The sequence below is a fragment of the Ambystoma mexicanum genome, chromosome 13, assembly GCF_040938575.1.
Source record: "Ambystoma mexicanum isolate Mex_15411 chromosome 13, UKY_AmexF1_1, whole genome shotgun sequence".
Classification (NCBI taxonomy): domain Eukaryota; kingdom Metazoa; phylum Chordata; class Amphibia; order Caudata; family Ambystomatidae; genus Ambystoma; species Ambystoma mexicanum.
Genome location: NC_090938.1, coordinates 720,075,455 through 720,103,200, shown reverse-complemented (window position 1 = coordinate 720,103,200; position 27,746 = coordinate 720,075,455). Strand labels below are relative to the sequence as shown.

The following is a 27,746-nucleotide window of genomic DNA, read 5'->3' as shown; positions in this document are numbered from 1 at the left end:
CGTCACATCTTGGGAATCTTTATGCAGCGGGATTGGGAAAAAAGCAGTCAATCAAAGTAAAATATTGCGCCTCAACAGGGATACGGCATAGTATAGTTGCCGAATTTGGAACTAGAGGAAACTGTGCCTCTAAAATCTGGTTAATCGGCCTCCTGTCCTGAATTAAACGCCACAACCACCCCTTAGATTTTTTAATAGGGTACACTGCGGTATTGCCTGGTGACTCTGACATCACTAAGATGCCCTGATCCATCATGGCTGATATAGTCTTAAAAATACCCTGGTCTGCTTCTCGAGACATGGGATACTGTCTTGCTTGAGGTAAAAGTGATCCTAGCTTCAGCTTTATTTTAACTTCTCCCACCCCCTTTAACAGGCCTACTTTATAGGGGCCCGTAGTCCATAAAGAAATTGGCACTTATATCTTCAACAAAAAGTGCGGGACGCTGCCGCACTATCAACATCTTCTGTGGAACCTTGCGTCTTTCTGTTCTGATCCAATATGTAATGCTCATCTCGAACACTACTTAATCATCTGACGAGATGTCTTTAAACATATCCTCGTCAGTGACATGAGACAGTCTGTATCCCTCCCCAGTTGCAATCACTGTTCTACATGGCCTGCCGTCATCATCCAAATCCTTCGAGAATGGCCAACTCCCCTCGCACTACAGCTGCCTGAAACTCGAAAGGAAAAAACATGTCCCCCCTCTTCGTCCATAGGTATCTGTGGTCTAAACTAAAATTCATCAGTGTGATGCTGGAAATGCATTGGAGGGACTGGGCCTCCCTGTCCTTGTCCTGTAGTCCTTTTTCATGTGTGTTCTGTATTGTTTTCTGCCCAGGAGTCCATGTGGGACTCCTGGCAGTGCAGCTCTTCCTCTTCTTTTGGTTTGGTGTACAGACCCTTGGGATACCCTTATGGCACCAATGGGTGGGGGCCCAACCCGGTGCCCCAAGTGTATGTTTTTGGGCACCTGTGTGCGGCCCACACAGCAGGGTATTGGCTGGTGGCAGCTCCATGCTGAACTTGACAGGTGCTCTGAGTTTCCTCCATTCCGGGATTCACAGGCCCTGCCATTGGAATCAGTTGATTCTTGATAGGAGACAAGATGGCCCCTGTGGCTTCTTGCTTTCTATTGCCTGTTACCTTGTTTTTCCCAAAGTCCTGGGAAGCCCTGACTCTGTCCCTTCCCCCTAACTGGCTGTTGGGTGGAAGTTCTATATATGGTGTTGTGGGGAAGTCCAGGCCAGACTGGCTGGAGCCTTCCCAGTGACTGTATGTTGTGGGTACACCCTGTGGGTGGGACCTGGGTGAATGGAGTGTGTGACCAATATGCACTTCATGTTATGGGTGTCTGGTTTCTGGTATGTAATACAATGAATGAGACAGCCCTGCCCGATACTGGTATGAATGCAGTGTGGAGTGCTGAATGGCTGGGTACTTGTCCCAATCCACATTCCTTGTTGTGAGTGTCTGGAGGGTGGAGAATGGACTGAATGCACTGTGAGCCTGATTGGCTGCCTGACTGCCTGAATGCCCTTCTGAGTGATTGGTTGCCTGAGTGTGACCCAGCAGAGTGAATGAGAGACAGAACAGTATATCTGGGGGCCTCTCGCTGCTAGAAATCGTTCAGAAGTTGAAGTCGAAACTGGTGCTTAATCTCGAAGCCAAGCCGGAAGAAGCAGGTTGACTGCTGTTACCTTCATCACAATCTGAAAGCTGCTGGGCCTTCAAGAAACTGATCCAAGAGAGGACCTGGCTAGGAGACCTCTTCCCAAGCTACGAGGGGCCATCGTGCACCGCTAACCTTCGCCGCAGTGCCCTGGAAGCCAGCCTTCGAAAGACTGTCAACCGGAGACGGGGACTGCCGAGGAGAACGAAGCGAAGCACCGGACAGCCGTCCACCGTTGTCAACCAGGGTGTGCAGGTTTGCTATAACCGCTGGAGGCCCATCGAAGTTGTGTTGCCCCGAAACGGGGACCGCTTGACGTTGCGCTGTTGACGACCGGAGCCGCAACGCTCCAATGATTAAGACACTATGAATTCAAGGACGTTCTCGCCTGGACCGTCGACCACTTTGTCCCACCGGGCAAAGTCAAGGCCGCTGACGCGCCAAGGAGTATGCTCCATGGGTTTCCCGCCACCTGAAGACCACAGAGACGCTGACGACTCGATGCACTTGCTGGGCCAAAGTTCTTCATAGACTCTTTGCGGCAACAAACAATTGTCGGCGAGGTGCACTGCACACCTCGTCTTCGCAGGACGTCCACGACTGATCATTGACGAGTACCGCCAGGACCGAAGCTGCTGCCTCAACGCCTTTGTTCACCATTTCTTCGAGGGATCTCGACGATCCGTGGCTCCTGCCTTAAAGGGAGCCACTCAAGAAGGATCCGTTGACGACCGGACGTCGAACTCTGCTATTCCAGTTACATTGGGGTGGTAGAACTATTTAGAACGAAATAATACTCCTATAAACAATATATGGACTGGACTTGTATTATATCTTTATTTACTGGTTGCCCAGGTGGGGGGATCCTCACACAGAACTGTGTCTAGGTAATGGGGCCAGTATTCTGAGAATTGTTTTAACCAACCTGCTTCCCTCCTAAGTGTATTGTTGGTTCACTTTATTTTCTGATTTGTATGACATTTGAACTGCGTGCAGTTAATGCATTTTAATGGAATCAAAGTATAATTGTGGTACCACATAGAAACGGTATATATTTGCCATTGTAGATTAACTTGAGCACAAAGTGTGTTATTGTGTGTGTATATAACTTTGACCTTACTTATATAAAGAACTGTGTTATCACTAACATAGTGTGTGGACATTCCTTTGTGGGTGCTTGGGGACTACACTGTAATTAAGAATCAGCCCGCATCACCTCCTGAGAGCTTAAGCCTTGGTTACTCGTCCACAGCTACCAAATAGAGAACCTTGGCTTGGGTGTTCTGTGCTAGAGCAGGAGTACAGATACCCCCTCCAGTCTTTACAATGAGGTATTCTCATAATCTTGCCCACGAAACAGGGTAGCCACGTTAACAAAATGCGTACCCCGTTATGAAAGACTACTGGTTCTAACAGCATTCCTCGTATGGCTATTAGCCCTGTAAATGCAATGAGAAATTCACCCACGTTTAAATAATGTGTTCCTGGCGTTGAACACACTACGCCTTCATCAGTGAATGAAATCATCATGTTTAGCTTTGTCATTAAATCTCGGCCCAGTATATTAACTGGTCTCTGCTTCGAATATAATAACGGGACATGCATATCACATTCTCCTATAGAGACTGGCTATTTTTCAGTGAAAGGAACTCTACTTGTAGCCCCAGAGAAACCTTGCGCATTCATGGCATTTCCACGTAACAAACATTTTCCCTCCCGTATACATGAGCGAGTTGCACCCATGCCTACTAAAAAGTAAAAGGATTTGCCTCCTATGGTAACGTCAACCCTTGGTTCCTCTTGAGGATTTGGCGTCACTGATAGTACTGAACACATCAAGTCACTGTGTGAGCTGTCCTATTGTGGATACATACTTATTCCTCTGCCCGTAAAAGGATTCCCACCATCAATAGAGACACCCCCTATTCTAGGAGTCAATAACTGTCCTGTGTTTGCACTCTGCTGTATTTGCATGGGTGCATGCTGTGACTGCCCTTGCGGTGGACTCAATGGTGCTTGCTGTGGTTGCAAAGCCTGTTGCATTCTCAGCGCTTGTGGTTGAGGCACTGTCTGATCTTGGGCAAATCCGTCCCTACCTTGTGGGCTATTTTCTGGAGGATAAGCGGCTTTCCCCTCTTGAGAATTGCCCATTCTGTACATACACTTGGCTCCCACATGTTCGCACAATGTGCCCTGTCATTCCACATGTCCAACACACAGGAGGGAGTCTTCTGATTTGCCCTCCCTGCATGCCTTGACTATCATTCTGCATATTCTGAAAACCACCTGAAAATGTCCCTGATTATTCTGAAAGCCTCCTCTTCCGCGGAAGCCTCCCCTGCCTCTCGGCATATATCTGTTTCCTCCTTGATCCTACTGTCGTTGGTTATTCACATACGGCATGCCTGCTGTCTGCTGCGATCCTGGCCCTTCTCCGCTAGTTAACATTTCCCCTTCTATAGCATATTTCGACAACTTCTTTTGCACTAACTTAGCTTCCTCGATCTTCCAAGCATCTTCTCTCTTTCTATTTTTCTCCTGCAACAGACGCAATGGTCAGCTGTATTTCTGCCCACGGATTTTCCTCCATTCCCACGAGCTTCTTGAGCTGTCTCCGTACCTTGTCTGGCAGTCCCTGGCATAATATATGATAGAATACAGGTATAGATTTTCCCCATGGCTCTCGAATTTCCAAACACCACTGCTCTTGAAAATTCTGAATGTAAATAAGCGGATCCTCGCCTTCCTGCATCGTGCGTGCCATAATTGCATCCATGTCGGATGTATCAGGATATCGTACTCTTAAGTGCTTTCCAGACTGCCGTTATTAAACGGCGCCCGTCATGCGCTGTGTTCTGTGCTGTGACACTTGCGTATCCTGCTCTCGTCCAAATGTCATCAGCCTTCTCCGCAAGGATAGCTGCTAGAAGACCCTTAATGTCTCCTATAGCTAGCTTGTTTTCTCCTGTCATTTTCTCTAATTCATAGATCCATTTTCCAGCACCCGGGGTCAGACTCAGGAGTTTACACCATAGATTATCCTTATCCATTTGGGGCCATGGGATATACTGTGGTCTGGCCCCTCCTTTTTTAACAAGGGGAACTGTGAAATCTCAAAATTGCAATCGACTCCCATTGTTTGCCTATCCACAGTAGGGACAATGGTTCCCGATCGCCTTCTCCCTGGTAATGACCTCAGCCTGTTCACATAGGGTGGCAAGTCCCCCCCCCCTCTCACTAAGAGATCTCCTTTTGGGTGGATCTGGCCGTGCCAGAGGCTCTGGCGTCCTTTCTTTGGGTAGGTCCAGATCCGACTATCTCACTTCCTTGTCGTTCTGAAAACACCCCTCGGGACCACACGCACCAGCGCCCTCCTCCCCAAAGAAGGTTTCTCTTTCTTCGTCTGACATATCTTGTCCCCAACTAGTATGGCTGTCATCATTCTCATCTCTGTTTAGAGTCAGCCTGTCCAAAGACAAGGCTCTATGCTCGAGGCTGAACAGGCCCCCGTCTTTGCCTTGCAACTGGACACTTTTAGAACAATTGTCTTTCCCTTTATTTCTCGATTCACTTTTTGTCCTCATCTCTTGATAAGCCTTCTCGATTCTGTCTCCGATATGTCCTATCCCAAAATTATCCTCTAGATTTACTCTAGAGGGTCGTGGCATTGGTTCTTGTGATGGGAGGAACTCTTCTATGTCCTCCCATAATACCACTGGACTGGGTTCCATTAGTTCCTTCTCAATGCGATCAATGTCGCGTGTCCTTTGTCTTCTCTTTCATTCCATTTCCTCATCAAATTCTCTTTGTTTCTTTGCTTCCTCCCTAACCCTTTCCTCTTCCTGTCTTTTCACTTCTCTCGTTTGCCCTATGCCCTTCTTTATCTCAACGTCTTTGCCTTCTTTTATCTCTTAATTTCTGTTCTTCCTCTTGTTCCCTTTTCTTTTCTAGCCTGTCTCATTCTTCGATTGTTCTTTGCCTATTGTCATATTTTCTTTGCTCTTCTGCTCTCTCCTCTTTTCTTAACTATTCATCCTGATACAGTTGTTCTCGTCTTTGTCTACTCTTTCTTTTAGCCTCGTGTTCTTTCATTCGTTTCTTTTGTTCCCTGTTTTTTTTATCTTGCTTGTCCTGATTTTCCCTTTGCTGTACTTCCTCGATGCTCTTTCCATCAAGTTTGAGCCATATCTGACCACCCATCCATTCATTCTCTATGAGCGCTACATCGTCAGCTTTGTCTTTTTCTCCTTTCCATCTCTTTATTTCTCGTTCTATATCTAAGGACATACTTGACCGTTCACTTTTCTCCTTGTCCCGTGGGACTTTAGAGATCACATCGTTTTCTGGAGTTCTCTGTGGACTCTCATCGCTGCTATACGCAGGCGGCTCATGTATCGGATTACTGTATCCTGTTGCTGCCTTAAGCTCTCTTAATGGATACCATCCTTCATCTTTTGTACTATTGCCATTTACTTCAGGTGCGGTAGGGGGATCAGAAAGCTCAACACCCCCCTCTTTACATTGGTTATGCATCCAGTCTTCAGGAGGCGGGTCTTCCCTTTCCTCCTGGTACATTTTCCAAATCTCTGGGCTAGCTAACCTTTTTTCCAACTTCTTTGCGTGTACGCAGCGTGCAAGTACGCGGTCATGTATTATAAAACTGCTTTTGACAGCCATGCCCCTTGTGGCCATGGCTTGAACATTTTATTTGCCGTGCCCTTAACCCATTCTGCACTGTATTGCTTAAGCTTGGGTGCGTGTTTTGGCAGCTGTTTGCAGAGGTGTATGAGTGGAGTAACACCTTCCATCATGACTAGTCAAAATCGACTGTCAATACTTACTGTTATTTTACACAGAGAAATATTTTTCAGAAAAATAATACAATATGAGCGTGCACCAATAGTCGCAGTTCCAAACCCCCATTTCTCACTTTACTTCAATCTACCTATTCAAATACCATCATCACTCAACTAAATAAATAAATAATCATATCCAAGCCTTTTACCACAATCTATTACTTGTCGCTCTTCAATATTTCATCATTTCCTTAACACATACAATACATACAATATACAAACCGACAGACTGGCCGGCCCCAACATAAATTTCCGCTAGCGCTCCTCGTGGCTATTCTCGCCCCTAAAATTGCTCGGATTGGAGTGTAAGTTATCATCCTTAGCGAACCCTGTTCGCTCGTAGCCTAGGTATGTCCACTTGGACTTTAAAATAACTTCTTCTAGACGTCCCGCTCCTCGTCCTTCACTTACTTGATGCTCTTTGTCAATAAACCAAATACCCCACCAACCCTCCGTTACTTTCCTCCCGTTATCACCTTCCCTACTTAATGCTCATTCATTGTTTGACACCTTTCTCAATCTACTCACCATTTGCTTTTCATCTCCTGACCCTCGGGATCGTCTCCTCCTCAACCAGCCACTTCAGCCTTTGGTCCGCTCAGCTGCCTGTAGAAACCGGGAGGGGAATTCTGTGAAAGAGGGACCCGTCCCACCTGCTTCCTTTGTCTTGCAAGAACTTGGTTTCGGCTGCTATCCACAGGAAGCCTAGCTAAATGGCAGAGGACATCCAATATTTCCGAGAACCTTAAAATCCTACTGGGTCGACGGATCTTTAACCATCTTACCTCTGCTACCACGTGAACCCGTAGACGTAGGGCTTTTTAAGATGAGGTAGCAATACTTGGAGATAGATGGGGCTGCAGATCTTACTCAAACATCAATAAACGACTCATGAAGTTGGCAAAACAAGGTACTGTTTTATTTGCAGTTGTCTAAAACAGGGAGTTACAACGGACATCAATGGATGTACGCTCGATTTCTCTCAACACATTTTATAAAAAACAAAACTTTTATAGTAAAAACTTGTAATCGGTGATGTCATGCCACGTGGCAAACTACAAAAACCTACTTGGGAAAGTAATAGGCTTAAAGGGATCATCTAAGTATACGTTCCATACTTGACGGGGATAGTGATTGGGTCTCTAACATCAGGTGGGCAACTAAGCCCTCTTCTAGTGCAAGTCATTATGAGCGTCATCAAATACACAATGTCTCATTGGTTATGCAAACTATAGGGCTCTCTGTTATGTGGCCCTCTATAATTGTCTGGCACCCTTGTACCCCTGTTGAATATTCCACACGCTAGCAGCACGCAGGCTGGTACCCCATGTGCTTGTGGGCTGCTCTTGACCATTGCTTCCCACCCAATTAGTCTGCCAGTCAATTAAGGCTTTGAACTTGGCCTTGTAGAAGTTATCTGTGCCTGAGAATAAAAGGGAGTATAGGCATAGTTTGTCTCCTGGTTTCTGTGTGGCTCGACCCCATGTCTATTTTGATCTGACCATGTGACTGAGACCGCATTTCTGAGCTCTTCACTGCATTTAATACTATTAAATGATGAACCTCTGATGTTTCAATGTTTTTCCATTCCACCTCAGACAGAGGTTTGTTTCGTTCCCACGTTCATGTAACTACTGGATGAGCACTCGGGCTCACGGTGGCCTTGACTTCTTGCTGCTGGGCCAGCCAAACCGTTCTTGAATTTTCCTTCGCCATTAGCTGTTTTCCAACTGCGCCACACTGAAATCCTTTCCATTCATGGGGTTCAAGCTCTGCTAAAGTGCATTGTGGAGCATTCATATTCCATACATTCCTATGTATATACGTTGGCGCATCGCCACAATCTATTCACTACGTAGCCAGCCTTAAGATCACTTTGGGCCTCATTCCGAGTACAGCGCTAACCAATGGCGCTATTAACGCCTTGGTTGACGCCGTACCCGGACCGGCAGCGCCTTGGTGGATGGCGGAATTACCGCCCCATTCCAAGGTTGGCGGGGCGGTAATTCCCCATTCACCAAGGCTCTTCCCCATTCCCAAATGAGCCCCCATAGAGCTCAATGGGAATGGGGAAGATGCAAATAACGGTGACCGTTCATTACGGTCACCGTTATTGGCTTGGAGGCCCCTTTGCACCCTCGACTTTAACACCTGCTCAAAGCAAAGGGAACTCGGAGTATGGCGGTAAGGGATCACCGCTACCGGTCTCGTTACCGGTGGCCGCTATCCCTTACCGCCATACTCGGAATGAGGCCCTTTGTCTACTTGCGTTACTGCATCTTCATCGTTTCTTTAGCATGAGCATCTTCATCTCGAGCCCAAAATGTTGCTCATCTTTAAAACCTCCTCTTCAGTTCACATAGAATGTTTATGTTCTTTTGCCTCTTGCAACTTTTCTGGGTGCGTCAGTCCTCCTGTTTTGCATGACGTCACCAGTCTTCTTTCTTGCTCTTTTTCACACTTCCTCCGGGACTTTGTCCAAAAGGCCATCATATCTTTGTGAATGCATATAGGGTTTCCTTAGTGGATACCTTGTTTCAAGGATTCTTTGCGGGACAGGCATTTTCCTTGGTACTGCACGTGTCTCACATTCTGGCTCCCAACATATAGGCAACATGGGGGCGGAGCTTTTGGTGGGGGTACTTGGCTCCTTCTCTACAGTAGTGGCGACGGACGGGGCAAAAAAAGGCATACTGGGCCACGAATGCCAGAGTGTATGAACTCTGGGACAAAGGTGGAAGGATGCTTGCATGGTTGGAGAAAAGGGAGGAGGAGTCCAGATTGGTTAAGGGCATCAGTAATGAGAGGTAACAATCTACCCAGAAGGGGGGAAAAAATAGTAGACGAGTATGCAAATCTTTACCTGGGGCAGTCCCAGCGCCTACAGAGATCGAAATTGGGAGACATTTAGCTGAGTTAAACCTGCCACAGATAAATGAATCAACATTAAAGTAATGGATAAAGCGATAATGATGGCGGAAGTACAAGAGGCAATTAAGAGCTTAAAATCAGGGAGAACCCCGGGACCGAATGGAAATCCCGACTGAATTTTGGAAAGGTGGTCAAGCCAATGTGGGACATGTTCATGGAAAGCTGTGCACCACAAGGCAGACTCCCACGAGACGTGAGAATTGTGCCTCGTACCATCCCATATCTTAGCTGAATGGAGAGGCAAAGGTCCTAGCCAAGATACTAGCAACAAGGCTAGTAGGGGTTAAAAGCATAGGTAATACACTCACATCAATGTTGTTTTGTTTCAGGAAAAGTAAATTCAGACCATCCAGGATTTTGCGGCATAAAATGGCAAATTTTGCGGCATGAAATGGCAATTTTTGCGGCACAAACCTTTATTTATTGCAGCATTTTTGCAGAACATTTTATATTAACTGGATTGTGTAAGATTGCCACATTGCAGGAAATAGGCAGAGTGCAAGGCTACAAGAGAGCTAGGGTATCATTATTATGTATCTTTTGTATTAATTTAATAGGAGGGGTCCCAGATGTATATGGCTTGGCAGAACAGTGTTGGATTTGACTACATTTTTGGTTTAATGTGCATGCCTATTTAATAGTATTAACTAAATTGATCATTATCAGTTGTAATGCTGAAAATATTCCCCTTCTATGTTCTCCAAACACCCACACACCTCTCTCACCAACACACATCTCACCAAATCCCCATCACAACTTGCATTCCTGAACCTCTCACTCTGTCATACAAATACTGACATGTGATGTCACACTGTGAAGTAACAATTTGCACTGCCCAGCCCCTGCCACACTCCAAATCATACTCCCAACTCACACTTTACACTCAATTCCTCATGCAATATACAGTCCTTCATTCGTTTGTGCTGCTTCTGCATCTTGCATCCTTTCTCCCATTCTATCGCACTCTTCCCTCATCCTTTTTTCCAATCTGCAGCTCACTGCCTCTTTCCGGACAACCGCTTCCTCTCTGCTTTCTGGCTCACTGACCACACGCTCCCTCTACTTTCTGTACCTCCGCTCGCTCTCAGATTTCAGGCCCACCGCATCACTGCTTCCTCTGCTCTCTTGTGCACCGCTTCCTCCTCTGATCCACTGCTCTCCCTCTGCTTTCTTGTCTATCACATCACATCTCACTCATCACTCTCCCTCTCTCTCCCCTTTCCCTCTCATAGTGTAACCCTTTTTTTATTTTTTTAAAATGTAGATTTTGACCCAGATCCTCAAAAAATGGGGCATTTAAAAATAAAGCCGAGGATATGCTAGTTTTAGACAACTCATTTTTGGAAATGAGCAGGTCACCTTATTCTCAAATGTGACCGGCGCATTTGCACAGGCTTGAGCTGTAGTGCAAATTGTGCGCTGGCCAGCTGCCTTGAATGGTGTTCTGGGTTGTTTGACCGAAGTGTAATTATTTGCGGCAGAATTGACCATAGTCCATTTAGCTGGAAATTGATTTGCACTTCAGCCAAACAACCCAAAATGTACCTTTCACCACCACCCCTTTCCCTACTTAACTGCTTGTTCGCTGCCGCTTCCCCTGCAACCCTGCTTTGTCAGATCCGTCCCTCTAACATGGGTCGGATTCCAATCTCCGGAGGGTCCCTTTTTCGTTATTTTCTTTTTTTTTCTGTCCCCGCCTCCAATTTTGAGGAAGTGGGGAACACCCTGCAACCCCCTAACTCAAAAATACTGAACTTGGGGAGCGGGTGACACCCCCGTAACACATGTTCGGTATTTATAAAAATCGATCGAATAGTACTGGACGAAATAGGTCAAATTATACCAATTGATCGATTTTTGTCATCAAAATGGGTAGTACCTTGAATAGAATCGCTCTCCGACAGTGTTCTGCAAGCTCCCAGCGCCTTTCACAGGGACAGGCCCTTCAGTGGCCTGCCACTGTAAAATGCGACCCAAAAAATGCATTTTTATCCTGTTTGAGGAACAGAAATACAAGCGACACAGCAGCGGTTCATACCTTAAAAGAAATCCATGATAGGGTCAGGAAAGACCCTGTCATGCAGTAGCACCCCCACATCCCGTGCGCGTAGGGTTGCCTACAAATTCTGCACATTTAAAAGTGCATCTTGCTTGGAAACGAGTGATGTGATTTTAAATTGGCAGAAACGCCACTTTATTTGATCAAGGAGGTGAAAAAGGCCATCTGAATGGGGGCGCATATAAATAGCCCATTCATTTGTCCCTTGTGGATTGGGCTGCTCTCTTTTTGGGCGCAAGTGATGAGATGTGTTGGCGCATTTCATTTCTTGCGTCAAAAAAAAAGTTGAGAACCCGGCACCCTAAGTAATTTTTTTTGTAAACAGTAATTTTTGCAGATTACTTTTAAAAAAAATATATATTTTTTTAAAAGATGCTGTTTTTGCACAAAACAGCCGTTTTCACGTCATTTTGCGCAAAACGGCCATTTTTGCGGCATTTAGCTGGAGGGTCTGAGTAATAAGGATGAACCTGAGAAGGGTGCATAAAACGTCTGCATTATCGGACTCAGTGGAGGGTCCCCAAGCAATATTGGCACTAGACTCAGAGATGGTTTTTGACTCCGATGGAAATTCCTGTGAGCAGCATTGGAAAAGGTAGGCCTGGGCCCAAGCTTCATAAGATGAACGAAACTATTAAATGCACAACCACTCATGAAAGTTAGAGTGAATGGGCACACATCCTGTATCTTCCTGCTTCAGCGGGGCACGAGACAAGTATGTCCACTGTCACCGCTGCTATTCCTCATAGCGATCGAACCACTAGCCAAGCACATTAAAGCGGATCCAACAATTCAAGGGTTCCGATGGGTCGGGAACTGGGAAGATAAAATCTCTCTATATGCTGACGATGTTCTGATCCATCTAGGGGATCCCAGAAGAAGGGGCCCTAGGATAATGGGTACCTTATGTGAGTTCGGAATTTACTGCGGTCTGCTTATTTGGTGGTAGCAAATAAGTGAATATTTGGAGGGGGAGATCTGGCACACACAAGACTGGAACTGGCGCGAATGGAAGGTGGAACCCCATTACACATACTGTACGGAAGCCGGGATCAGCGTACTCTTCCCCCAAGCAGGGCAGAGAGTGGTGCAGATCAGGAAGGAAGTCATACACACACAATTGGATGGAAGGGGAAAGCTACCAGACAGTCCCCAATCTGGGATAATCCCAATATATATATATATCTATATATATATTTTTTATTGAAACTTCAGTTCAACGATCTTAAAAGCAAAGGAATTAAAATATTAAACTTTTGTTACAACCACACAAATAAGCAGATAAGCAATCCAGTCCTTCAACCAAAAGTCCTTCAACCAAATCAAGCATCAGACTCCATATTAGCATCATAAAACAAAAAAGGGAAAAAAGAAACGAGAAGGGGGAAAAAAATAAAAGTAAACTAAACTAGACATCCTTGTCGTGTGCGTCTCCAACAATCACGCAATACATTTTTTTCATCATTTTTTGTCATCAGGTTAGGCATATTCTTTCTTCAATATCAAGTCCATATAGTCCACGACTGCACAGGTCAGTTTTACATTGTGACCCGCAGTCACATGTGCCCACCAGTTTTCCATGTTGTTGTCTACTGGGGCAAATCTCCCAAGATGAGACGCTTGCTGTATGCTGGTAGCTGGGCATACTGTTAGAAGATGTTGTAGTGATTCTGGGCCTCATCACGACTTCGGCGGTAACCCTTAAATCCGGCGGTAGCGCTATTACCGCCGGATTTAAGGGTCCGCCGAATCAGGGCTTCGGCGGATTTCACCCCAGCTCTGAGCTGGGGTGAAATCCGCCGAAAATGTGCGCTATTACTGCCGGCGGGAAATCCGCCGGCGGTATTAGCGCGAAGATTCCCCATTGAGCCCAATGGGGAATGGGGCATTCCCGAATGGGCTCAGTGGGGAATGGGGACTGACTTACATTACCGCCGAACTCGTGATCCGGCGCTATTAGCGCCGGGGAGTTCGGCGGTAGGGCTAATACCGCCCGCGCTAATAGCGTTACCGTTACCGCCCAAGTCGTGATGAGGCCCACTATTTCGAGATTACAGTGGCGACAAAGATTGTCTTTTATTTCTTTGTTATGTCTTTGCCACAACATTTCTTTGGTGTTTAGCGCGTTTAGTCGTAATCTCAGAAATTGTTCTCGATGATGGCGTGACGGGCAATTTGTCAAATAGCGACTTTGTACATTCAGTTTGTGCTCACCTATTCCAGACTTCAGGGTCGATTGCATTTTTTTGCGTTGTTCTTGGTTTGTAATCCAACACCGGGATTCAAATAGCTTTTTCGCACGTTGTGGGCATTTGATCAAGTCTGATATCTTTAGGTCGGTATTGGACAAAGTTTCTTCCAAAAGTCGCTTCCATTCCTCTAATAAGATTGACCTGCCACTCGCTTTTTTTTCCGAAAAATGTGATATGCGGGAGTTGGAGGATTCAGACTCATTTTACGCATGGTCGCCAACGATTTCCAAATGACACAGGAGTGCAATGAATTCAAGGACAGTTTGTAACGTAGAGCTGTCAGTGAAATAAATCTTAGGACATGCCGCCAGAATTGACCCTCTAGTCTTTGCCAGTAAAGGAAATCAATATTCCAACCGGCTTCTGCACCAAATGTTATGGCTGGGACTCCTTTTTGTAGGTAGAACATGATAACCGGTGTTAGTGTGAATTTCCCATAATCTTTATAGATCTTAGCACCTTGAATGCTGAATTGCGTCATTCGGTTGCCTAGTTCTAATCTCCAGTGATGTTCATTTAATGAGATGTTAAACATAATACCAAGGTAGCGGATAGAGCTGACGGGACTTAGTGTTTCATTTGCAATTTTCCACCTAAAAGCTTGTTCCTTCTTCGTACCCAGTGACCCAATGGTCATTATCTTAGTTTTTTCTGTGTTTATTTCCAGGTCGTTTAGATTTAAATACTTATATAGTTTGTTCAGTAGTCGTTGCAGGCCGATCTGCGTGAAGTCCATGAGAACAAGATCATCAGCATAGGTTATGCAATTGACTGGGGTATTATTAAGTTTTGGAGAAAAGCATTGAACTTGATCTAGGTGTCTAGGCAGGTCTGAAATGAATAACTTGAATAATTCGGCGGCTAAGGGGCAGCCCTGTTTTACCCCTTTTTTAGTTGTTATATTTTCTGATAGGTCACCTTGGTTGTTTAGGCAAAACCAAATCACTGTATCAGTGTGTAAGGCTTTTGCTGGTTTGAGTATGGTTGATGGGCAGTTCCAGTTGGATAGTTTCTGCCAAATCTTACCACGATTTACTTTGTCAAACCCCTGGGCATTTCAATAAAGGCCAGGAACATTTTTTTCTTCGCCCTTAAAGTTTCAAGTTTTAATATATTCAATATTAACAAATTAACTTCCACTCCCACTCCTTTGGTGAAACCAGTTTGGCGAATGTCAAAGATCTCTTCTCGACAGGCCCACGCTTCCAATTTTTGTTGCAAAAATGCAGCAAAGATTTTTCCAAGCGTGTCCAGGAGGCAAATCGGGCGATAGTTGGTCGGATCAGCCCGATTGCCCTTCTTGTAAATTGGCACTATTATTGCTTCTCGCCAAGCCTCGGGAATCCGCCTGGTTGTGGAGAGTGTCGTGAACAGCGCTTCAATGAAGACTGCCCACTGTGGTGCATGTTTTTTGAGCATCAGGTTTGTGATCAGGTCCGGACCAGTAGCGTGAGAGTTCTTCAAACCGCATATTGCTCTTTCAATGTCTAATGAATCAATTTTTAAATCCCACTTCTTTTGTTTATTTGTCGAGATCTTTGGTCCGAACGATGGCTTATTGTAAATTTGAACAAAATGTGATTCCCATTTGGCCGCAGCGATGTCGTTAGAGATAGAAGCAGGACATCTGGAATTACCTGTGTTAAGAATGGCCCAGATTTGATGGGTGTTTTTGGTTACTAAAAGTTTCATCATGGATTCTGCTCGATCTTGTTCAATAATAACTGTATGAGATTTCAGCCAATTTCTATATTGTTGACGTTGATGTTTGATTGCTGTCCTAACTTCGTCCAATTTCTTTAGGGAACCTTTGTTTTTTTTCAACATTGTTATATCACCTGGCAGCGCTCTCTTTGCTGACAACAGGATATTACTTGATAGATGCTTATGGGTTACACCCATTGACCGTGATAACACTATGGATCTTGTGAAGTCGGTCAGCAGGGGCACGTATTCTACTGACTGGGCCTCTTTAAATCCCAATATTAAAGACCTGCATAAACTGGCAGCTACATTAGGTGGAAAAGGAAATATGCAGACTGGGAGATATAGTGGACAATAGAGAGATAACCCATTCTGAACAATGTGGGAAAAATATGGACGGGGCTAGGAAAAAATCTTCACATACATGAGACTAAAACATGCCTTAGAAGCTCAATTTGGAGGGGAATTCCTCGGATACCCCCAACCCCTGGAGATTAATCTATTCACAGAGAAAATAGAGGGGAAAGGGAAAAATGGATATGATATGATAGGTTATTTATAACGCGCTTAATACCCAGAGGTTTCTAAGCCTGTACCCGGGGATCGAACCTGTGTTGCTCCATTTCGTCTTGCTTCCAAGGCGAGCATGTTGCCCTTGACCTATCCTCCCGAGACAATAAAAGTGCTAGTGGCTTCAGGAGAGGCTAAGGTATCATTCATGTTGAGGCTCATACTATACTATTCTTGAGATAGACTGCATAAAATGGGTAGAGTAAATGATGACGTGTGTCTCAAATGTGGAAGGGAAGTAGGAACATTCTTTTATCTAATATGGGAGTGCCGAAGGTCAAGACCTACTGGGACAATGTTACAAACGAGCATTTGAGGTTACTGGGGGACACATTTTCAAGAGATCCTAAGATGATGTCGCTGCATATAAAGGGGGAGTTTGAAGGAAGTAGAGGGGAAGAGACACTAATCCACATACCATCGAAGGTGGTAAAAACGGACGTAGCAGCAAAATGGGGGACATAAGAAATGCCCACTTTGAGAACATGAGAGATTGGAATGGACCGTTGCAGCAGAATTGAGGAGATCACGTACAGGAATAGGGGGTCCATGAGGAAGTATCAGAAGATATCAGGGAAATGGGGCATGGATGTGTGAGAGAAGGGGCACATTGGTACGAGATACTACAGGAGGGGGGAGGCAGTGGATAGAGGGCAAGGGAAGAAAGGGATAGAATGTGGGGGAGGATGGGATAGGACGAATGGTGAACACTAACACAAATGTGTATTTGAACAAGGATATGATGAATGATGTTCGAATATGGAAAAAAAGTAATAAAAACTGGTTTATAAAAAAGAAAATCATTGCCAATTAGTAATTCACATGTGTTGGGTTTATGATTTTAAGAGTTATTGAGAGGTACCCACTACCAATGTTACATGTAAGATATTCTATGATGGTTAATATAATTCTCAGAAACATAATATGTGTCTATTGTTTGTTTTAAATCTGATTTTTAAGGGAAACATTATGAAACAGAGAGAGAAAATCCTTAGTATATTTGAACACCTGAAGCAGTTCCTGGAGCAGGAGAAACAGCAGCTGCTCAGCAGACTGGAAAAGGAGCAAGAGGAGAACGTGAAGAAGATTCAGGAGAAACTGACCCGACTGGAGAAGCAGCAAAGCACCCACAGGGACCTGCTCACACAGCTGGAGAGGAGGTGCCAGCAGCAGGATGTGGATCTACTGAAGGTGAGAGGGAATCAGGGATCTGTATAACTAGAGAGGTGATCCACTCACAGAGGCCTGATCACTTAGGAGGTGCCAGCAGCAGGATGTGAATCTACTGAAGGTGAGAGGGGATCTGGGATCTATAGAACTAGATCAGTAATCCACCTGATCCCAGAGCTAGAACGGAGGATCCAGCAGCAGGACAGAGAGCTGCTAAAGGTGAGAGGGAATCTGGGATCTATAGACCTGTAACAGCAGCGATCCACTGCAAGGAACCTGAGCACAGCTGATGAGGAAGTGTCAGCAGCAAGATGTGGATCTACTGAAGGTTAGAGGGGATCAGAAATGTATAGAACTAGAGCGTCATAACATCCATGTAGACCTGTTAACAGAGTTAGAGAAAAGTGTTAGCAGCAGGAAGAGGTTTTACTGTAGGTGAGGGAGGCTCAGACAGATATAGAACCAGTAGTACAGCATTTCCTCCATTGAGACGTCATATCAGAACTAGTGTCAACAGCACAAGGGTAAGATAAGATCGCCCCTTGAACTTTCTAGATTCAGGAGTAGTAGAAAAACCCATATTTTGGCAACTGGATCCAGAAGAAACAATTTGGAAATAGTCAGCTGGGGTTCATACCAGGGCACACTGGCTTTAAGAGAAGAACTAACTGCAGAGGATAATTACAGCAAGGGTATATATCTCACTCACTTCATGTCAACGTCTACTAAATACAGTTGTGGCTTTTGGACATTGATATCTTTGAACAAAAATATGTATGTAAATATCTAGATCGAGATATTAAACAATTATATTAAACATGTAATCAATACAATATAATCACCACTACAACTTCCTTCATAGCAATTCAGGAGATGCTACAAACAACTCCATTGTCACTAAATTGATACTATTGGAAACTGTTGCAAATGGTTTCTACTGGTCCTAGTTGGTGACATACAATATCATATACATAAAATGCTCAGGATGTCTGTGCAAATCAGCAGATGGAAACAAAGTGTAGTGGGGGATGGTCTGTGATGCTATGAGCAAGAGAAGGGTGTAGGAGGGAAAGTCTAGTCTCTATTACCTCTTTATATACTGTTATTACCCTTTTCCCACCTCTCATCTGTCTCTAATCCCTCCGGTCCAGTAGTCCGAGGGCCGCCCAAGGGTAGTTCTGCAGTGGATCTCATCTCACTATTGGTCTCCTGATACAGGATATCACCCAACCCCTCCACACTTGCATCGACATGCAGGATGTAAGGTTGATGGGGATCTGCGTAGACCAGAGCCTTCTCTCATCAAAGGTGCCCCACGGATGATGTAAATATTTTGGGACTGATGATTATACTCTCTTGCTTTTATCGGTAGACAAATATCCCTTGGTGAGGTCCCCAAGTGCTCGAGCCATTTTTGGGAAATCTTTCCACAAACCTCCAGTAGCAGTTGCAGAATCCAAGGAAACGCTGCAACTTCTTCAGGATCTGAGATTGTGGCTAGGTGAAGAGGGTGTCCATCTTTGCTGGGTCCAGGGTGATTCCATCAGTGGAGACGATGTGTCCGAAGTACTTGATGCTCGTCCAACAAAACTGGCCCCTGTCCACCGGGAGCTTTAGCCCTTGATTCTCCCTTCCCCCAGTCATTTAGCACCTTCATGTGCCTCCAGTTGTGCTCCTTCAGGGTCTTGCCAGGCACACTAGTGTCACTGACATAGACCAGCACCTTCAGGAGGTTTATATGGCCCATTGCGTGCTGTAAAAGTTGCTGGAAAGTCAGAGGCACACCGGAAATCCCCTGTGACGACATGACAAACTTGTAGAATCCTAGAGGGCAGATGAAAGTCATTGTAAGATCAGTTGGATGCATAAGGATCTGGTATGAGACACTCATCAGGTCCAGGATTGGAACCATTTACTCACTACCACTTTCGGTCTGTAGAAAATTGTGCAAGCATACCTTGAGACGCTATTGCCATGTTCTGCTACTCGGAGCAAGGGCGAGTATAATTCATAGACTTCAGGTGTTAAGTACAGCTGCAAGAATAGTCACCAGTACTCTGAGGAATGTTCATATTTATTTTACAGTGAGGAGATCACATTGGCTTCCAGTAGATGCCAGATTTAAATGTAAGGCCCTTGTCTTAGTGCAAAGATTCCTGCACAGCAACCTATTTAAGAGGAACACGATCTTGCTTTAAACCCACTAGATCCCTTTGTCGCATGTTTCTTCTAGAGATCACCCCGGCTAGTAAGAATTCTGCTCTTTCTCTGAGCTCAGCTCAGAGAAAGGTCTAGCCTACTTTTTTTTTTTCTTTAAAAAAACCTGTATCTAACACTCTGTGGGAAGCAGCAATGGAAATGCATGAAATCTACAATTCAACAGCAACAGGTGACAGTCCATCATGATCAGTCCTGACCATAGGGGATACACATTGCAATTTTGCCCCTGCCCCATCCTACCCATTGGACCAACCCAAGTTCTACTCCACACAACCCGTTCTACAAGAGCAAGAAGTGCAGCATCAGAGGAGGCTTAGAAACCACAGCAGGATAGTTCTTGGCAAAGTCAATAAATGTTTTCCAGACCGTAACATATTTGCCATATCGCCCTTCACAGAGTGCCATGATCTTATCCACAACCAAGATGTCCCATATTTTGACCCACAACATTTGTATCACCAGATCATCGACGGATTTCCAATTCTGAGTGATAGTCAACTTTTCAGCCAGAAGGAGATACCCAATGAAAGTAGCAATGTGGCCCGTAAGGGAAAATGACCCAGCCTTGTATCCCCCAGCACCACCATCCGCATGTCCATGGGAACCAATAACCCAGTGATATCTTTCATTTTGGAGAGCACCTTCTTTCAGAAAAGGTTCACCTTCCTGCACAGCCACACCATATAAAAGGGAGAGCCTCCAGCATCACAACCCCGCCAACAAGAGGGTGAGTAATCCACTGATGCATGATGCCACCTTTCCGGGGTGAGAGACCGCCTATAACAGAATTTATAGGAACACTCCATATCAGTGCCATATCTGGAGGACTTAAGCATCATGCTAAACTTCCTCAGCCACGCCTCATCCTCTATGTGCACCTCCAAATCTGTTTCCCACTGTTCTATATATGGTAGATGCATCACATGAGGTCCTGTGTCCAGGAGCTTATATTATTTTGAGACCCGGCCCCGGGACAAGCCCCCCTGGAGTGTCAACTCCAGGGCATTCAGTGGCCTACTGGCCCCCTGCTTTGTGGTAGAATGTGAGACCCAGTGCCGAAGTTGAGCGTAGCAAAACCGCTCCATTTCTGGCAGTGCGAAGGCAAGCTTACACTCATTAAAAGACATAGGAGTATTTTTCTTATATAACTGGTACAGGCAAGTCGAGCCCCCTGCTACCCATCTCCTAAAACTCCCACGGTCACATCCGGGCCGGAAGCCTGGGTTATTCCAAACAGGCATAAGAGGACCCAACCCCCTAGTCATTCCCCATCTACGCAGCGCTCTTCCCATATAATAGAGTGCGCACTTAGTTGTGGCCAATAACAAGAATCCCCACTCCTGTCCCTGAGATCCCCTGTCAACATAAGGCAGCTGGTGTAAACAAACCGCTGACTGAGCCTGTTCAATAGCCTTCCATTTCGGCTGTAAACTAGTGTCCCCCCAGGTGACCATGTGAGAGAGCTTTGCAGCTAAATTGTAGCGAAAGACATCAGGAACCCCTAGGCCCCACACCCCAGTAGGACTCAGGAGCACCTCTTTAGCAATCCTAGCACGCTTATTCCCCCAGATGAGTTTAAAATTCTTATCCTGAAGCGCACACAAATCTGAGTCAGGGACCCTCAACGGAAGTGCCATAGAGAGGTAAAGAAGACGTGGAATAAGATTGATCTTGACCGCTGCAATACGGCCAAACCACGAGATTTCCTGCCGACCCCGCTTATTTCAGTCATCAGACAGCTCTTGAAAAAGCAGCAGAAAGTTAGATCGATAGATCTCCGAGGTATTGCTAGGAATGCGCACACCCAAATAGGGGATATACTCCTGAGACCATTGTATCAGGGCAAGGCTGCAAATCTCACTCCTTTACTGAGGCCTCAGCGAAACATCAAAACCATGCTACTTATCATAATTCACTTTAAACCCAAAGATATGACCAAATTCCTCCAATTCACACAGCACCTTGGGCAAGGAAGCCTGGGGATTACTCAGGGTAGCAGTACATTGTCTGCGTAGAGAGAAACCTTGTAGCCCGCCCCCCCAACCTGAATACCTTCTATAGCCCTATTTGCCCTAATACGGCTAGCAAGCGGCTCCATACTCGGCGAAAATCAGTGGAAACGGCGGCCAAACCTGTCTTGTGCCCCTGGTGGTAGACAGGCTAGACGATAGCACCCCATTGACTCGAAGGGAGGTGTATTGATTCTGGTAGAGCGCCATTACCCACTTAATAAACCCTGTCCCAAAACGCAGTAATATTCCACAGATACCCCCAGCCCACCCTATCGAGCCTTGTGGGCGTCCAATGCGATAGTTCCCAGGTCCGCCTCTAGACGCCTTCCCATCTCCAGTAGCTTCAGCACACACCTCACATTATCGTGGCTGCTGCGTCCCGTGATAAATCCCATTTGATCACGATGCACGAGACTCTGGAAGGACCTCAATCATGCGCTTGGCCAAAACCTTAGTAAAGAGGTTTGAGTCCATGTTAGTAAGGGTAATGGGGTGATATGAATCGCAAAGGACCAGATCCTTACCATGTTTGAGGTTTAGGACGGTTATGGAAACACCCTTAGGAGCCGTAAACCCATCAGGGCCTGGGGTTTTATTCTTTAGGGTCTTAATAGCCCACTCCACTTCCCCTGGGACTATAGGCGCTTCTAGGGATTCCCGCTCTTCCTCTGATATGCTTGGGAGATTTACGCACTGCAGATACTGGGACTGAACCTCCTCCTGGGCCGGGACCCCCTCATAAAAAATTAAAAGTGAAATCTCTCTCCTCCCCGTGAGCCAACCTCCAAGAGTCAACCAGTCCCATCTCCCGAAGAAATGGCCCAAATGCCTGGGCACACTTGAAATCAAGCTTGGTGGGTGGCAGAGTCCTGTCAATCAAGGGGTTGGGTAGCAAGTTGAAAGCCACCCCCACCCCCAGCCCAAGTCAGAGTTTGCCCCTCAGCAAAAGGGAGGACCTGAAGAAGGAATGTCTCCAAGAAAGCTTCCTGAGCCACATTGAGAACATACAGGGAAACCAGCGTCAATGGTAGCTTCCACAACAGGCATTTAACACAGAGATAGCGCCCCTGCGGGTTGCGAAGGACCTTGACCTTAGAGATTGGTATCTGCTCTCCCACCAAGACAGTCACACCCTGCTTCTCCCCCTCCACCCCCTTCCCCCAGAAGCAAAAAACTGTTGTGGTTATGCTTTAGTTGTAAGAATACCACTGACAGCGACACATCTCTTAGCTTGCTTAAAACAGATTTCCTTTTAACACAGGAGTTCAATCCCTGTACATTCCATGTGCCCATTGACACCAGATCCTCACCTTGCCCTTCACCCACAGCATCGGTCAACATTCCACTGGGTATCAGGCTGTCCACCCCCTGTGACCACTTCTCGAATCACTGTATTACAAGGCCATAAGCCAAGTGCCCATCCCACAGTAACCATTTGTAAATACCCCCCTACCCTCTCCATCCCCCCCTCAAAAGCTTTCCTTGATAAGAAAAGTGGAGCACAGTCAAGAAACCCCATCTATAAGACACTTCCTTGGTGCGCAGCCACTCGGTCAATGGTTACAGCACCTTCCGTTTCGCCAGAGTCGTTTCTGCCAAATCTTGGTACAGAGAAAGAGACATATTGCAAAAAGATATGGTCGATACAGGTCTAGCTGTGACCATTATACGCTCCTTTAGTTTGAAGAAGTGAACCTGGGACAGCACATCCACAGGTCTGTCCTAGGGCAGGGCAGCCCTGGTCCTGACAGTGTGTCCTGTCCAGTTCGATCTCCGCCTCCTCAAGCAGTTCAAGAATAGGTTGGAAGAGGTCCACCACAAAGATAGGTAGTTCATCATCACGCATCGCTGAAGAGACGCCGCAGATCCGAATGTTATTTTTACGGGAGCGATTCTCCCCATCCTCCTGCTTATCCTCCAAGGCATTGCAATGGCCCTCCAAAGCCTCAAGTCAACTGGTACACTAACCCACCTCCTAGGACTGCTCGCAAAGTGTATACTCCACCTCTGACAACCTATGTTCCGCTTCCGAAACACTTTTATCTAATGCCAGAATCTTGTGTGAGAGTTTCTCTGTGCTTTTGTGGATTTCTTTGCAGATTTCATTGAGCAGATCTGAAGGTCAAACTTGATAGACATCTGCGTGAGCATGGCTGGGAGTGGGTCGACTCCATACCCCTGTACTGTCACCACCTCAGGACACTTGCGGACTGCAGCATTGTGGAGATATCCCTCTGCTTTCCTAACTTAGGTGTTTTTGCCATTTTTTCAACACCGAAGTGAGACTCTGGCCAGCTCACCACCCTTGCAAGAGCTGCGCCACCCAGTGAGCAATGCCAATGTCACCAGGGAGGCCCCCACCCAACCCAGCGCTATTCCAAGTCGACAAGAGCTCACAGTGGGCACACAACGGAACCTCCAGTAGGCCAGAAGCAGGTCCCCCCTAGATGCAAGTTCAACTCTGACCCACCTCACACCTCTCCAGGGGCCTGCGATTCGACAAGCGCAGCAAGCAGGCTGATGTTGATGCTGCTGGTACCAGCGCAACCTTCCAGGCCAGGGGTCCAGCGACTGGGGCATGAATGGTGATATTTTTGCAGGCCCTAAAATTCAGTAGCCAGGAGAGGGATATCACACCCAGGGTAGCCCCTACTTCCACTTGGGATTGTATTGCGCACCCACGAGGGAGTTAAGCTGAGGTGGACGCTAGAGATTGGCCAAAAGTCAATGCCAGCAAGGCAACACTGGACGCAGGGTCAGAAGGCAGTCGAGCAATGGGCAGCATTATACACCCAACTTCAGAGAGGGCCTCCATGGGTGCAGATGACATATGCCCAGTGCTTTATCCTGGCAGGGTGCAGGCCAATAGATAAATTATGAGCCAATTTGTTGACCTAGCTCAGGCTTTCACTGCAGGAGCAGATGGCCCCCCACCACACCATCCAACTTTAATGACCAGGGCCTTTAGGAGAGAAGCTGGAGCACAGTCGGCAGTCCCCAGTGGGTGAAGCTCACAGCCTCTTGCGTCGCAGAAGTTGGTGTTACGAGGCACCCCCTCCCGTCATCCTGGGTGCCTCGCTGCAGAGAGAGATGTGCCGCACCAGTGGGTCGCAGCCCACCTGCCACAAATTGGAGGCACACAAATGGTCGCTTCGGGGTCCGCAGCAATCCAGGTCTGAAGCGCTGCAAGCAATCCTCTGCAGGCCGCGCTCAACGCAGACCTTCCCTTATCCCTCGGGAGCTGACCCAAGCACCTCAGGGCACACTCCGTGTCCCCCACCGAATGGCACACACTGGGGGCGGTGGCACCCAGAAGCGTAACACACGGCTCCAGACCCAACCATCAGGCGGAGCCCTCCATCACACACCTTATAGGCCGGAGCAGCCCCGGGCCACCATATCAAGTCGAGGTGGGCCGCGCACCATCAGACACGATGCTCGCAGTGCTGGCACACACAGAGCTCGAAAAAAAAAAAGCCGTCCATCCGGGTGACGGATGGATCACCCATGCATTTTCTGCCAAATTGGGTGCCAGGAGAGGTACCCGCCGTGTCCCTCTCCTAGCCACACCCCAGGTCTAGCCTACTTTTAAAGTGATGGATGAAACTATTAGTAACTGGACTGATCACAGAGGGCCTCTCTACAACAGACCGGAGACACCATTATGCTCTGTGCAACAGTAATTGGATTTAGAGTAGTGGACCTCAAAGCGTGTTTCCCTTCCCAACTCATTGTCACAGCAATTTACTTACAACCCTCAAACCTGACAGTTTACTCAAAGGTTCTGCAACCTTTCCATACCACTTATTGTGTCATTTCCCAATGTGCACATAGGGATACAGAGAAAGACAAAACAGAGGCTTTGAGAGAGAGACAAAACATAACAGTTAACACAGTGATGTTGATAAGCTTTTCACGGTACCAAAATATTTCAGAGTCCAGAACGACCACAGTTGTATATAAAAAAGTTTAATTTATATTCATAAACCCTCAATACTAAACACATTAGTCATCTTCAAGGACCCTCAATACTTCTAGCTAATTGAACATCAGATTGAAACACAACTGTTTGGCAAAGAACAAATCACATCCAAAATGGAGCTTACTTCACATTTCCAATACAAAAGCCCTGTCCATCCTTTATCCTTTTACTCAAGGAAAAAGGCACAACACTTCTAAAGCCAAACGCACAATGCTCAATTGATTAAAGTGATGTTGTCTAGCACAATATTATGTAATGGTACTCAAACCTTATTCTACTATTTCCAAAGTAAACAAAATGCTTATATCAATAAAGCAATCACATGCATTTCAATAAATGACCATATGTAATGCAAAGCACAAACTCACTGCATCAAAGGACCAAAGACCAGAATTCCACACTATTCAGTCAAACCATAACCCATTGCATTTTAAAGGTCTTTAAGGTGTAGCGCAGAGCTCACCCCCTCCCCCTGTAATCTCTGACAGATCTCAGCAAATACAGCCACAGCAAGCCAGCCAGCCCTTGTGGGGGCTGTCAGCATATTTATAGGGTCTCTAGCTTGGAAATCTCCCTTACCATAAATGCTGTCACTTGGTGGGGGCAAATCCCCTGCTTCTGACTCAAATTTAGAGGTACAGACGTTGCTCCTTCTCTTAAGATGTAGGTAAACAATAAGGATGGTAACTCCCCTCAATTTGATGCCAAATTACCAAGCCTCAGCTTCTAGCTGAATTATCTCCAAGACTTCTTGCCGATTTATATATAGGCCCTGAATGTCCCCATTCACGGACCTAGACATGAAGAGTGTTAGGGAACATTTCACTTACTTCGCTTTTACTTGACCTCTATGTGTGGAACCCCCAAACCTTTGTTGCAGCCTCCTGTCCTGACTTAAAAAGTGGAGCACAGCCGTCAGCTGCGCTCCACTGAGCTTTTGCTGTTGGTACTGAGAACGTCTCATGACTTTGTTGTCACTTTTGGCAACTGTATTTCAGTGCGCAAAGTACATTACTGTACTGCGCACTGGGGTCCTTGCGTTTCCGGGCCCTAGTCATCCACTAAGGATGTTTTGGTAACAATGTGCCTAGGAGTAGACTGGTGACAGCAGAAGCTTGTTTATGTATTTTTATGAACTTTTACCGAGCCATACCGCTTACCGCGTTTGGCTCATGACTGTGGCTAGTGTCCGTCATGGCCATGCCACAAGGTCTTTTGACTTCTTTGGCCATTTTGTCCGTTGGCCTTCCTCCTGGTCTTTAACCCATGAAAACTGCCACTCTTCGCGGGCTAATGCATGTCACGCGAGTAGGTATCCAGAAAGTGGACTGAGACTGTCTGGTACCAATCCATACTACTGGTGCCAAGACGTCTGGTGTGCACAAGGACATCAGAGCCACAGTGATCCCTGATTGGACCATGGCTGGTGTGCATGTATGTGGCAGATCTCCTCATTGGCCAGCTGGGTGTGAGCACTCACTGGACTATGGGATTAGGGGTGTCACGGTATTAGTTTTACGACGGTACGATAACCTTCTTGCCAAATGACTGTATATCATGGTTATCGCGGTATAGCAGGTGGAATTAACTAATCTTAACAAATATTTTCTAAAAGGTTATAAATTGACAGATTTATCATCACAAACAAAACCAGGCACCCAGGGCCAGAATTGGGCTTTTCAACATACTTTCCACTGAATGCCTTGCTTCCACCAGACACAAACACACGTGTGGAGAGGAGGAGGAGCCCTGCTGCAACTGGCAAAGCCAACTGAATAGCTTTTCTTAAGTGGTCATTTAGGCTTTTAGCTCCCCCACTGGCTACTGGTGAAGATGAAACATGTTGCCATCTTGATAACGGTTCTACGTTATTTCGTCGACCACTTTTTCATCGTGGGACTTTTCATCGCCGACCCTTTCATCGCCAACATTTTTATTTTTATTTATGGGGGGGCTGTGCCCCCCAATCCCTCCCCTTGCTTAAATAATCATACCCCAACCCACACAAACCCCCCCCCTGAAATAAAAATAAAAAATGTTGGCGATGACAGGGTCGGCGATGAAATGTCCCACGTTGAAAAATACTTTGACGAAATGCGCGTATACCCTTGATAACCTACATGCCACAGATCAATGGAGGCTGATGGTAGTATACGCTTGTGCGCACACACACACACACACACACACACACACTCACACTCACACACTCTCTCTCTTTACGTTACAGCCTTTAGTTTACTTGCGGGCCAAAAGGTGTTCAGTAATCACAGACATGTTACCCTTTGGTATGGCAGCAGGGAATACCCACAGAGAT

General features: G+C 46.2%; 1 protein-coding gene across 4 annotated transcripts in view; it reads left to right on the top strand.

Annotated features, from left to right (window-relative positions):
* LOC138521801 (E3 ubiquitin-protein ligase TRIM39-like) overlaps positions 1 to 27,746 on the top strand; it is a 185,912-nt gene that overhangs the window by 45,083 nt on the left and 113,083 nt on the right. For all 4 annotated transcript variants that reach the window (XM_069634911.1, XM_069634908.1, XM_069634910.1 and 1 more), the window contains exon 3: positions 17,009 to 17,239. In XM_069634911.1, the coding sequence (XP_069491012.1) occupies positions 17,009 to 17,239 (231 nt within the window). The remainder of the gene's footprint in view (positions 1 to 17,008; positions 17,240 to 27,746) is intronic.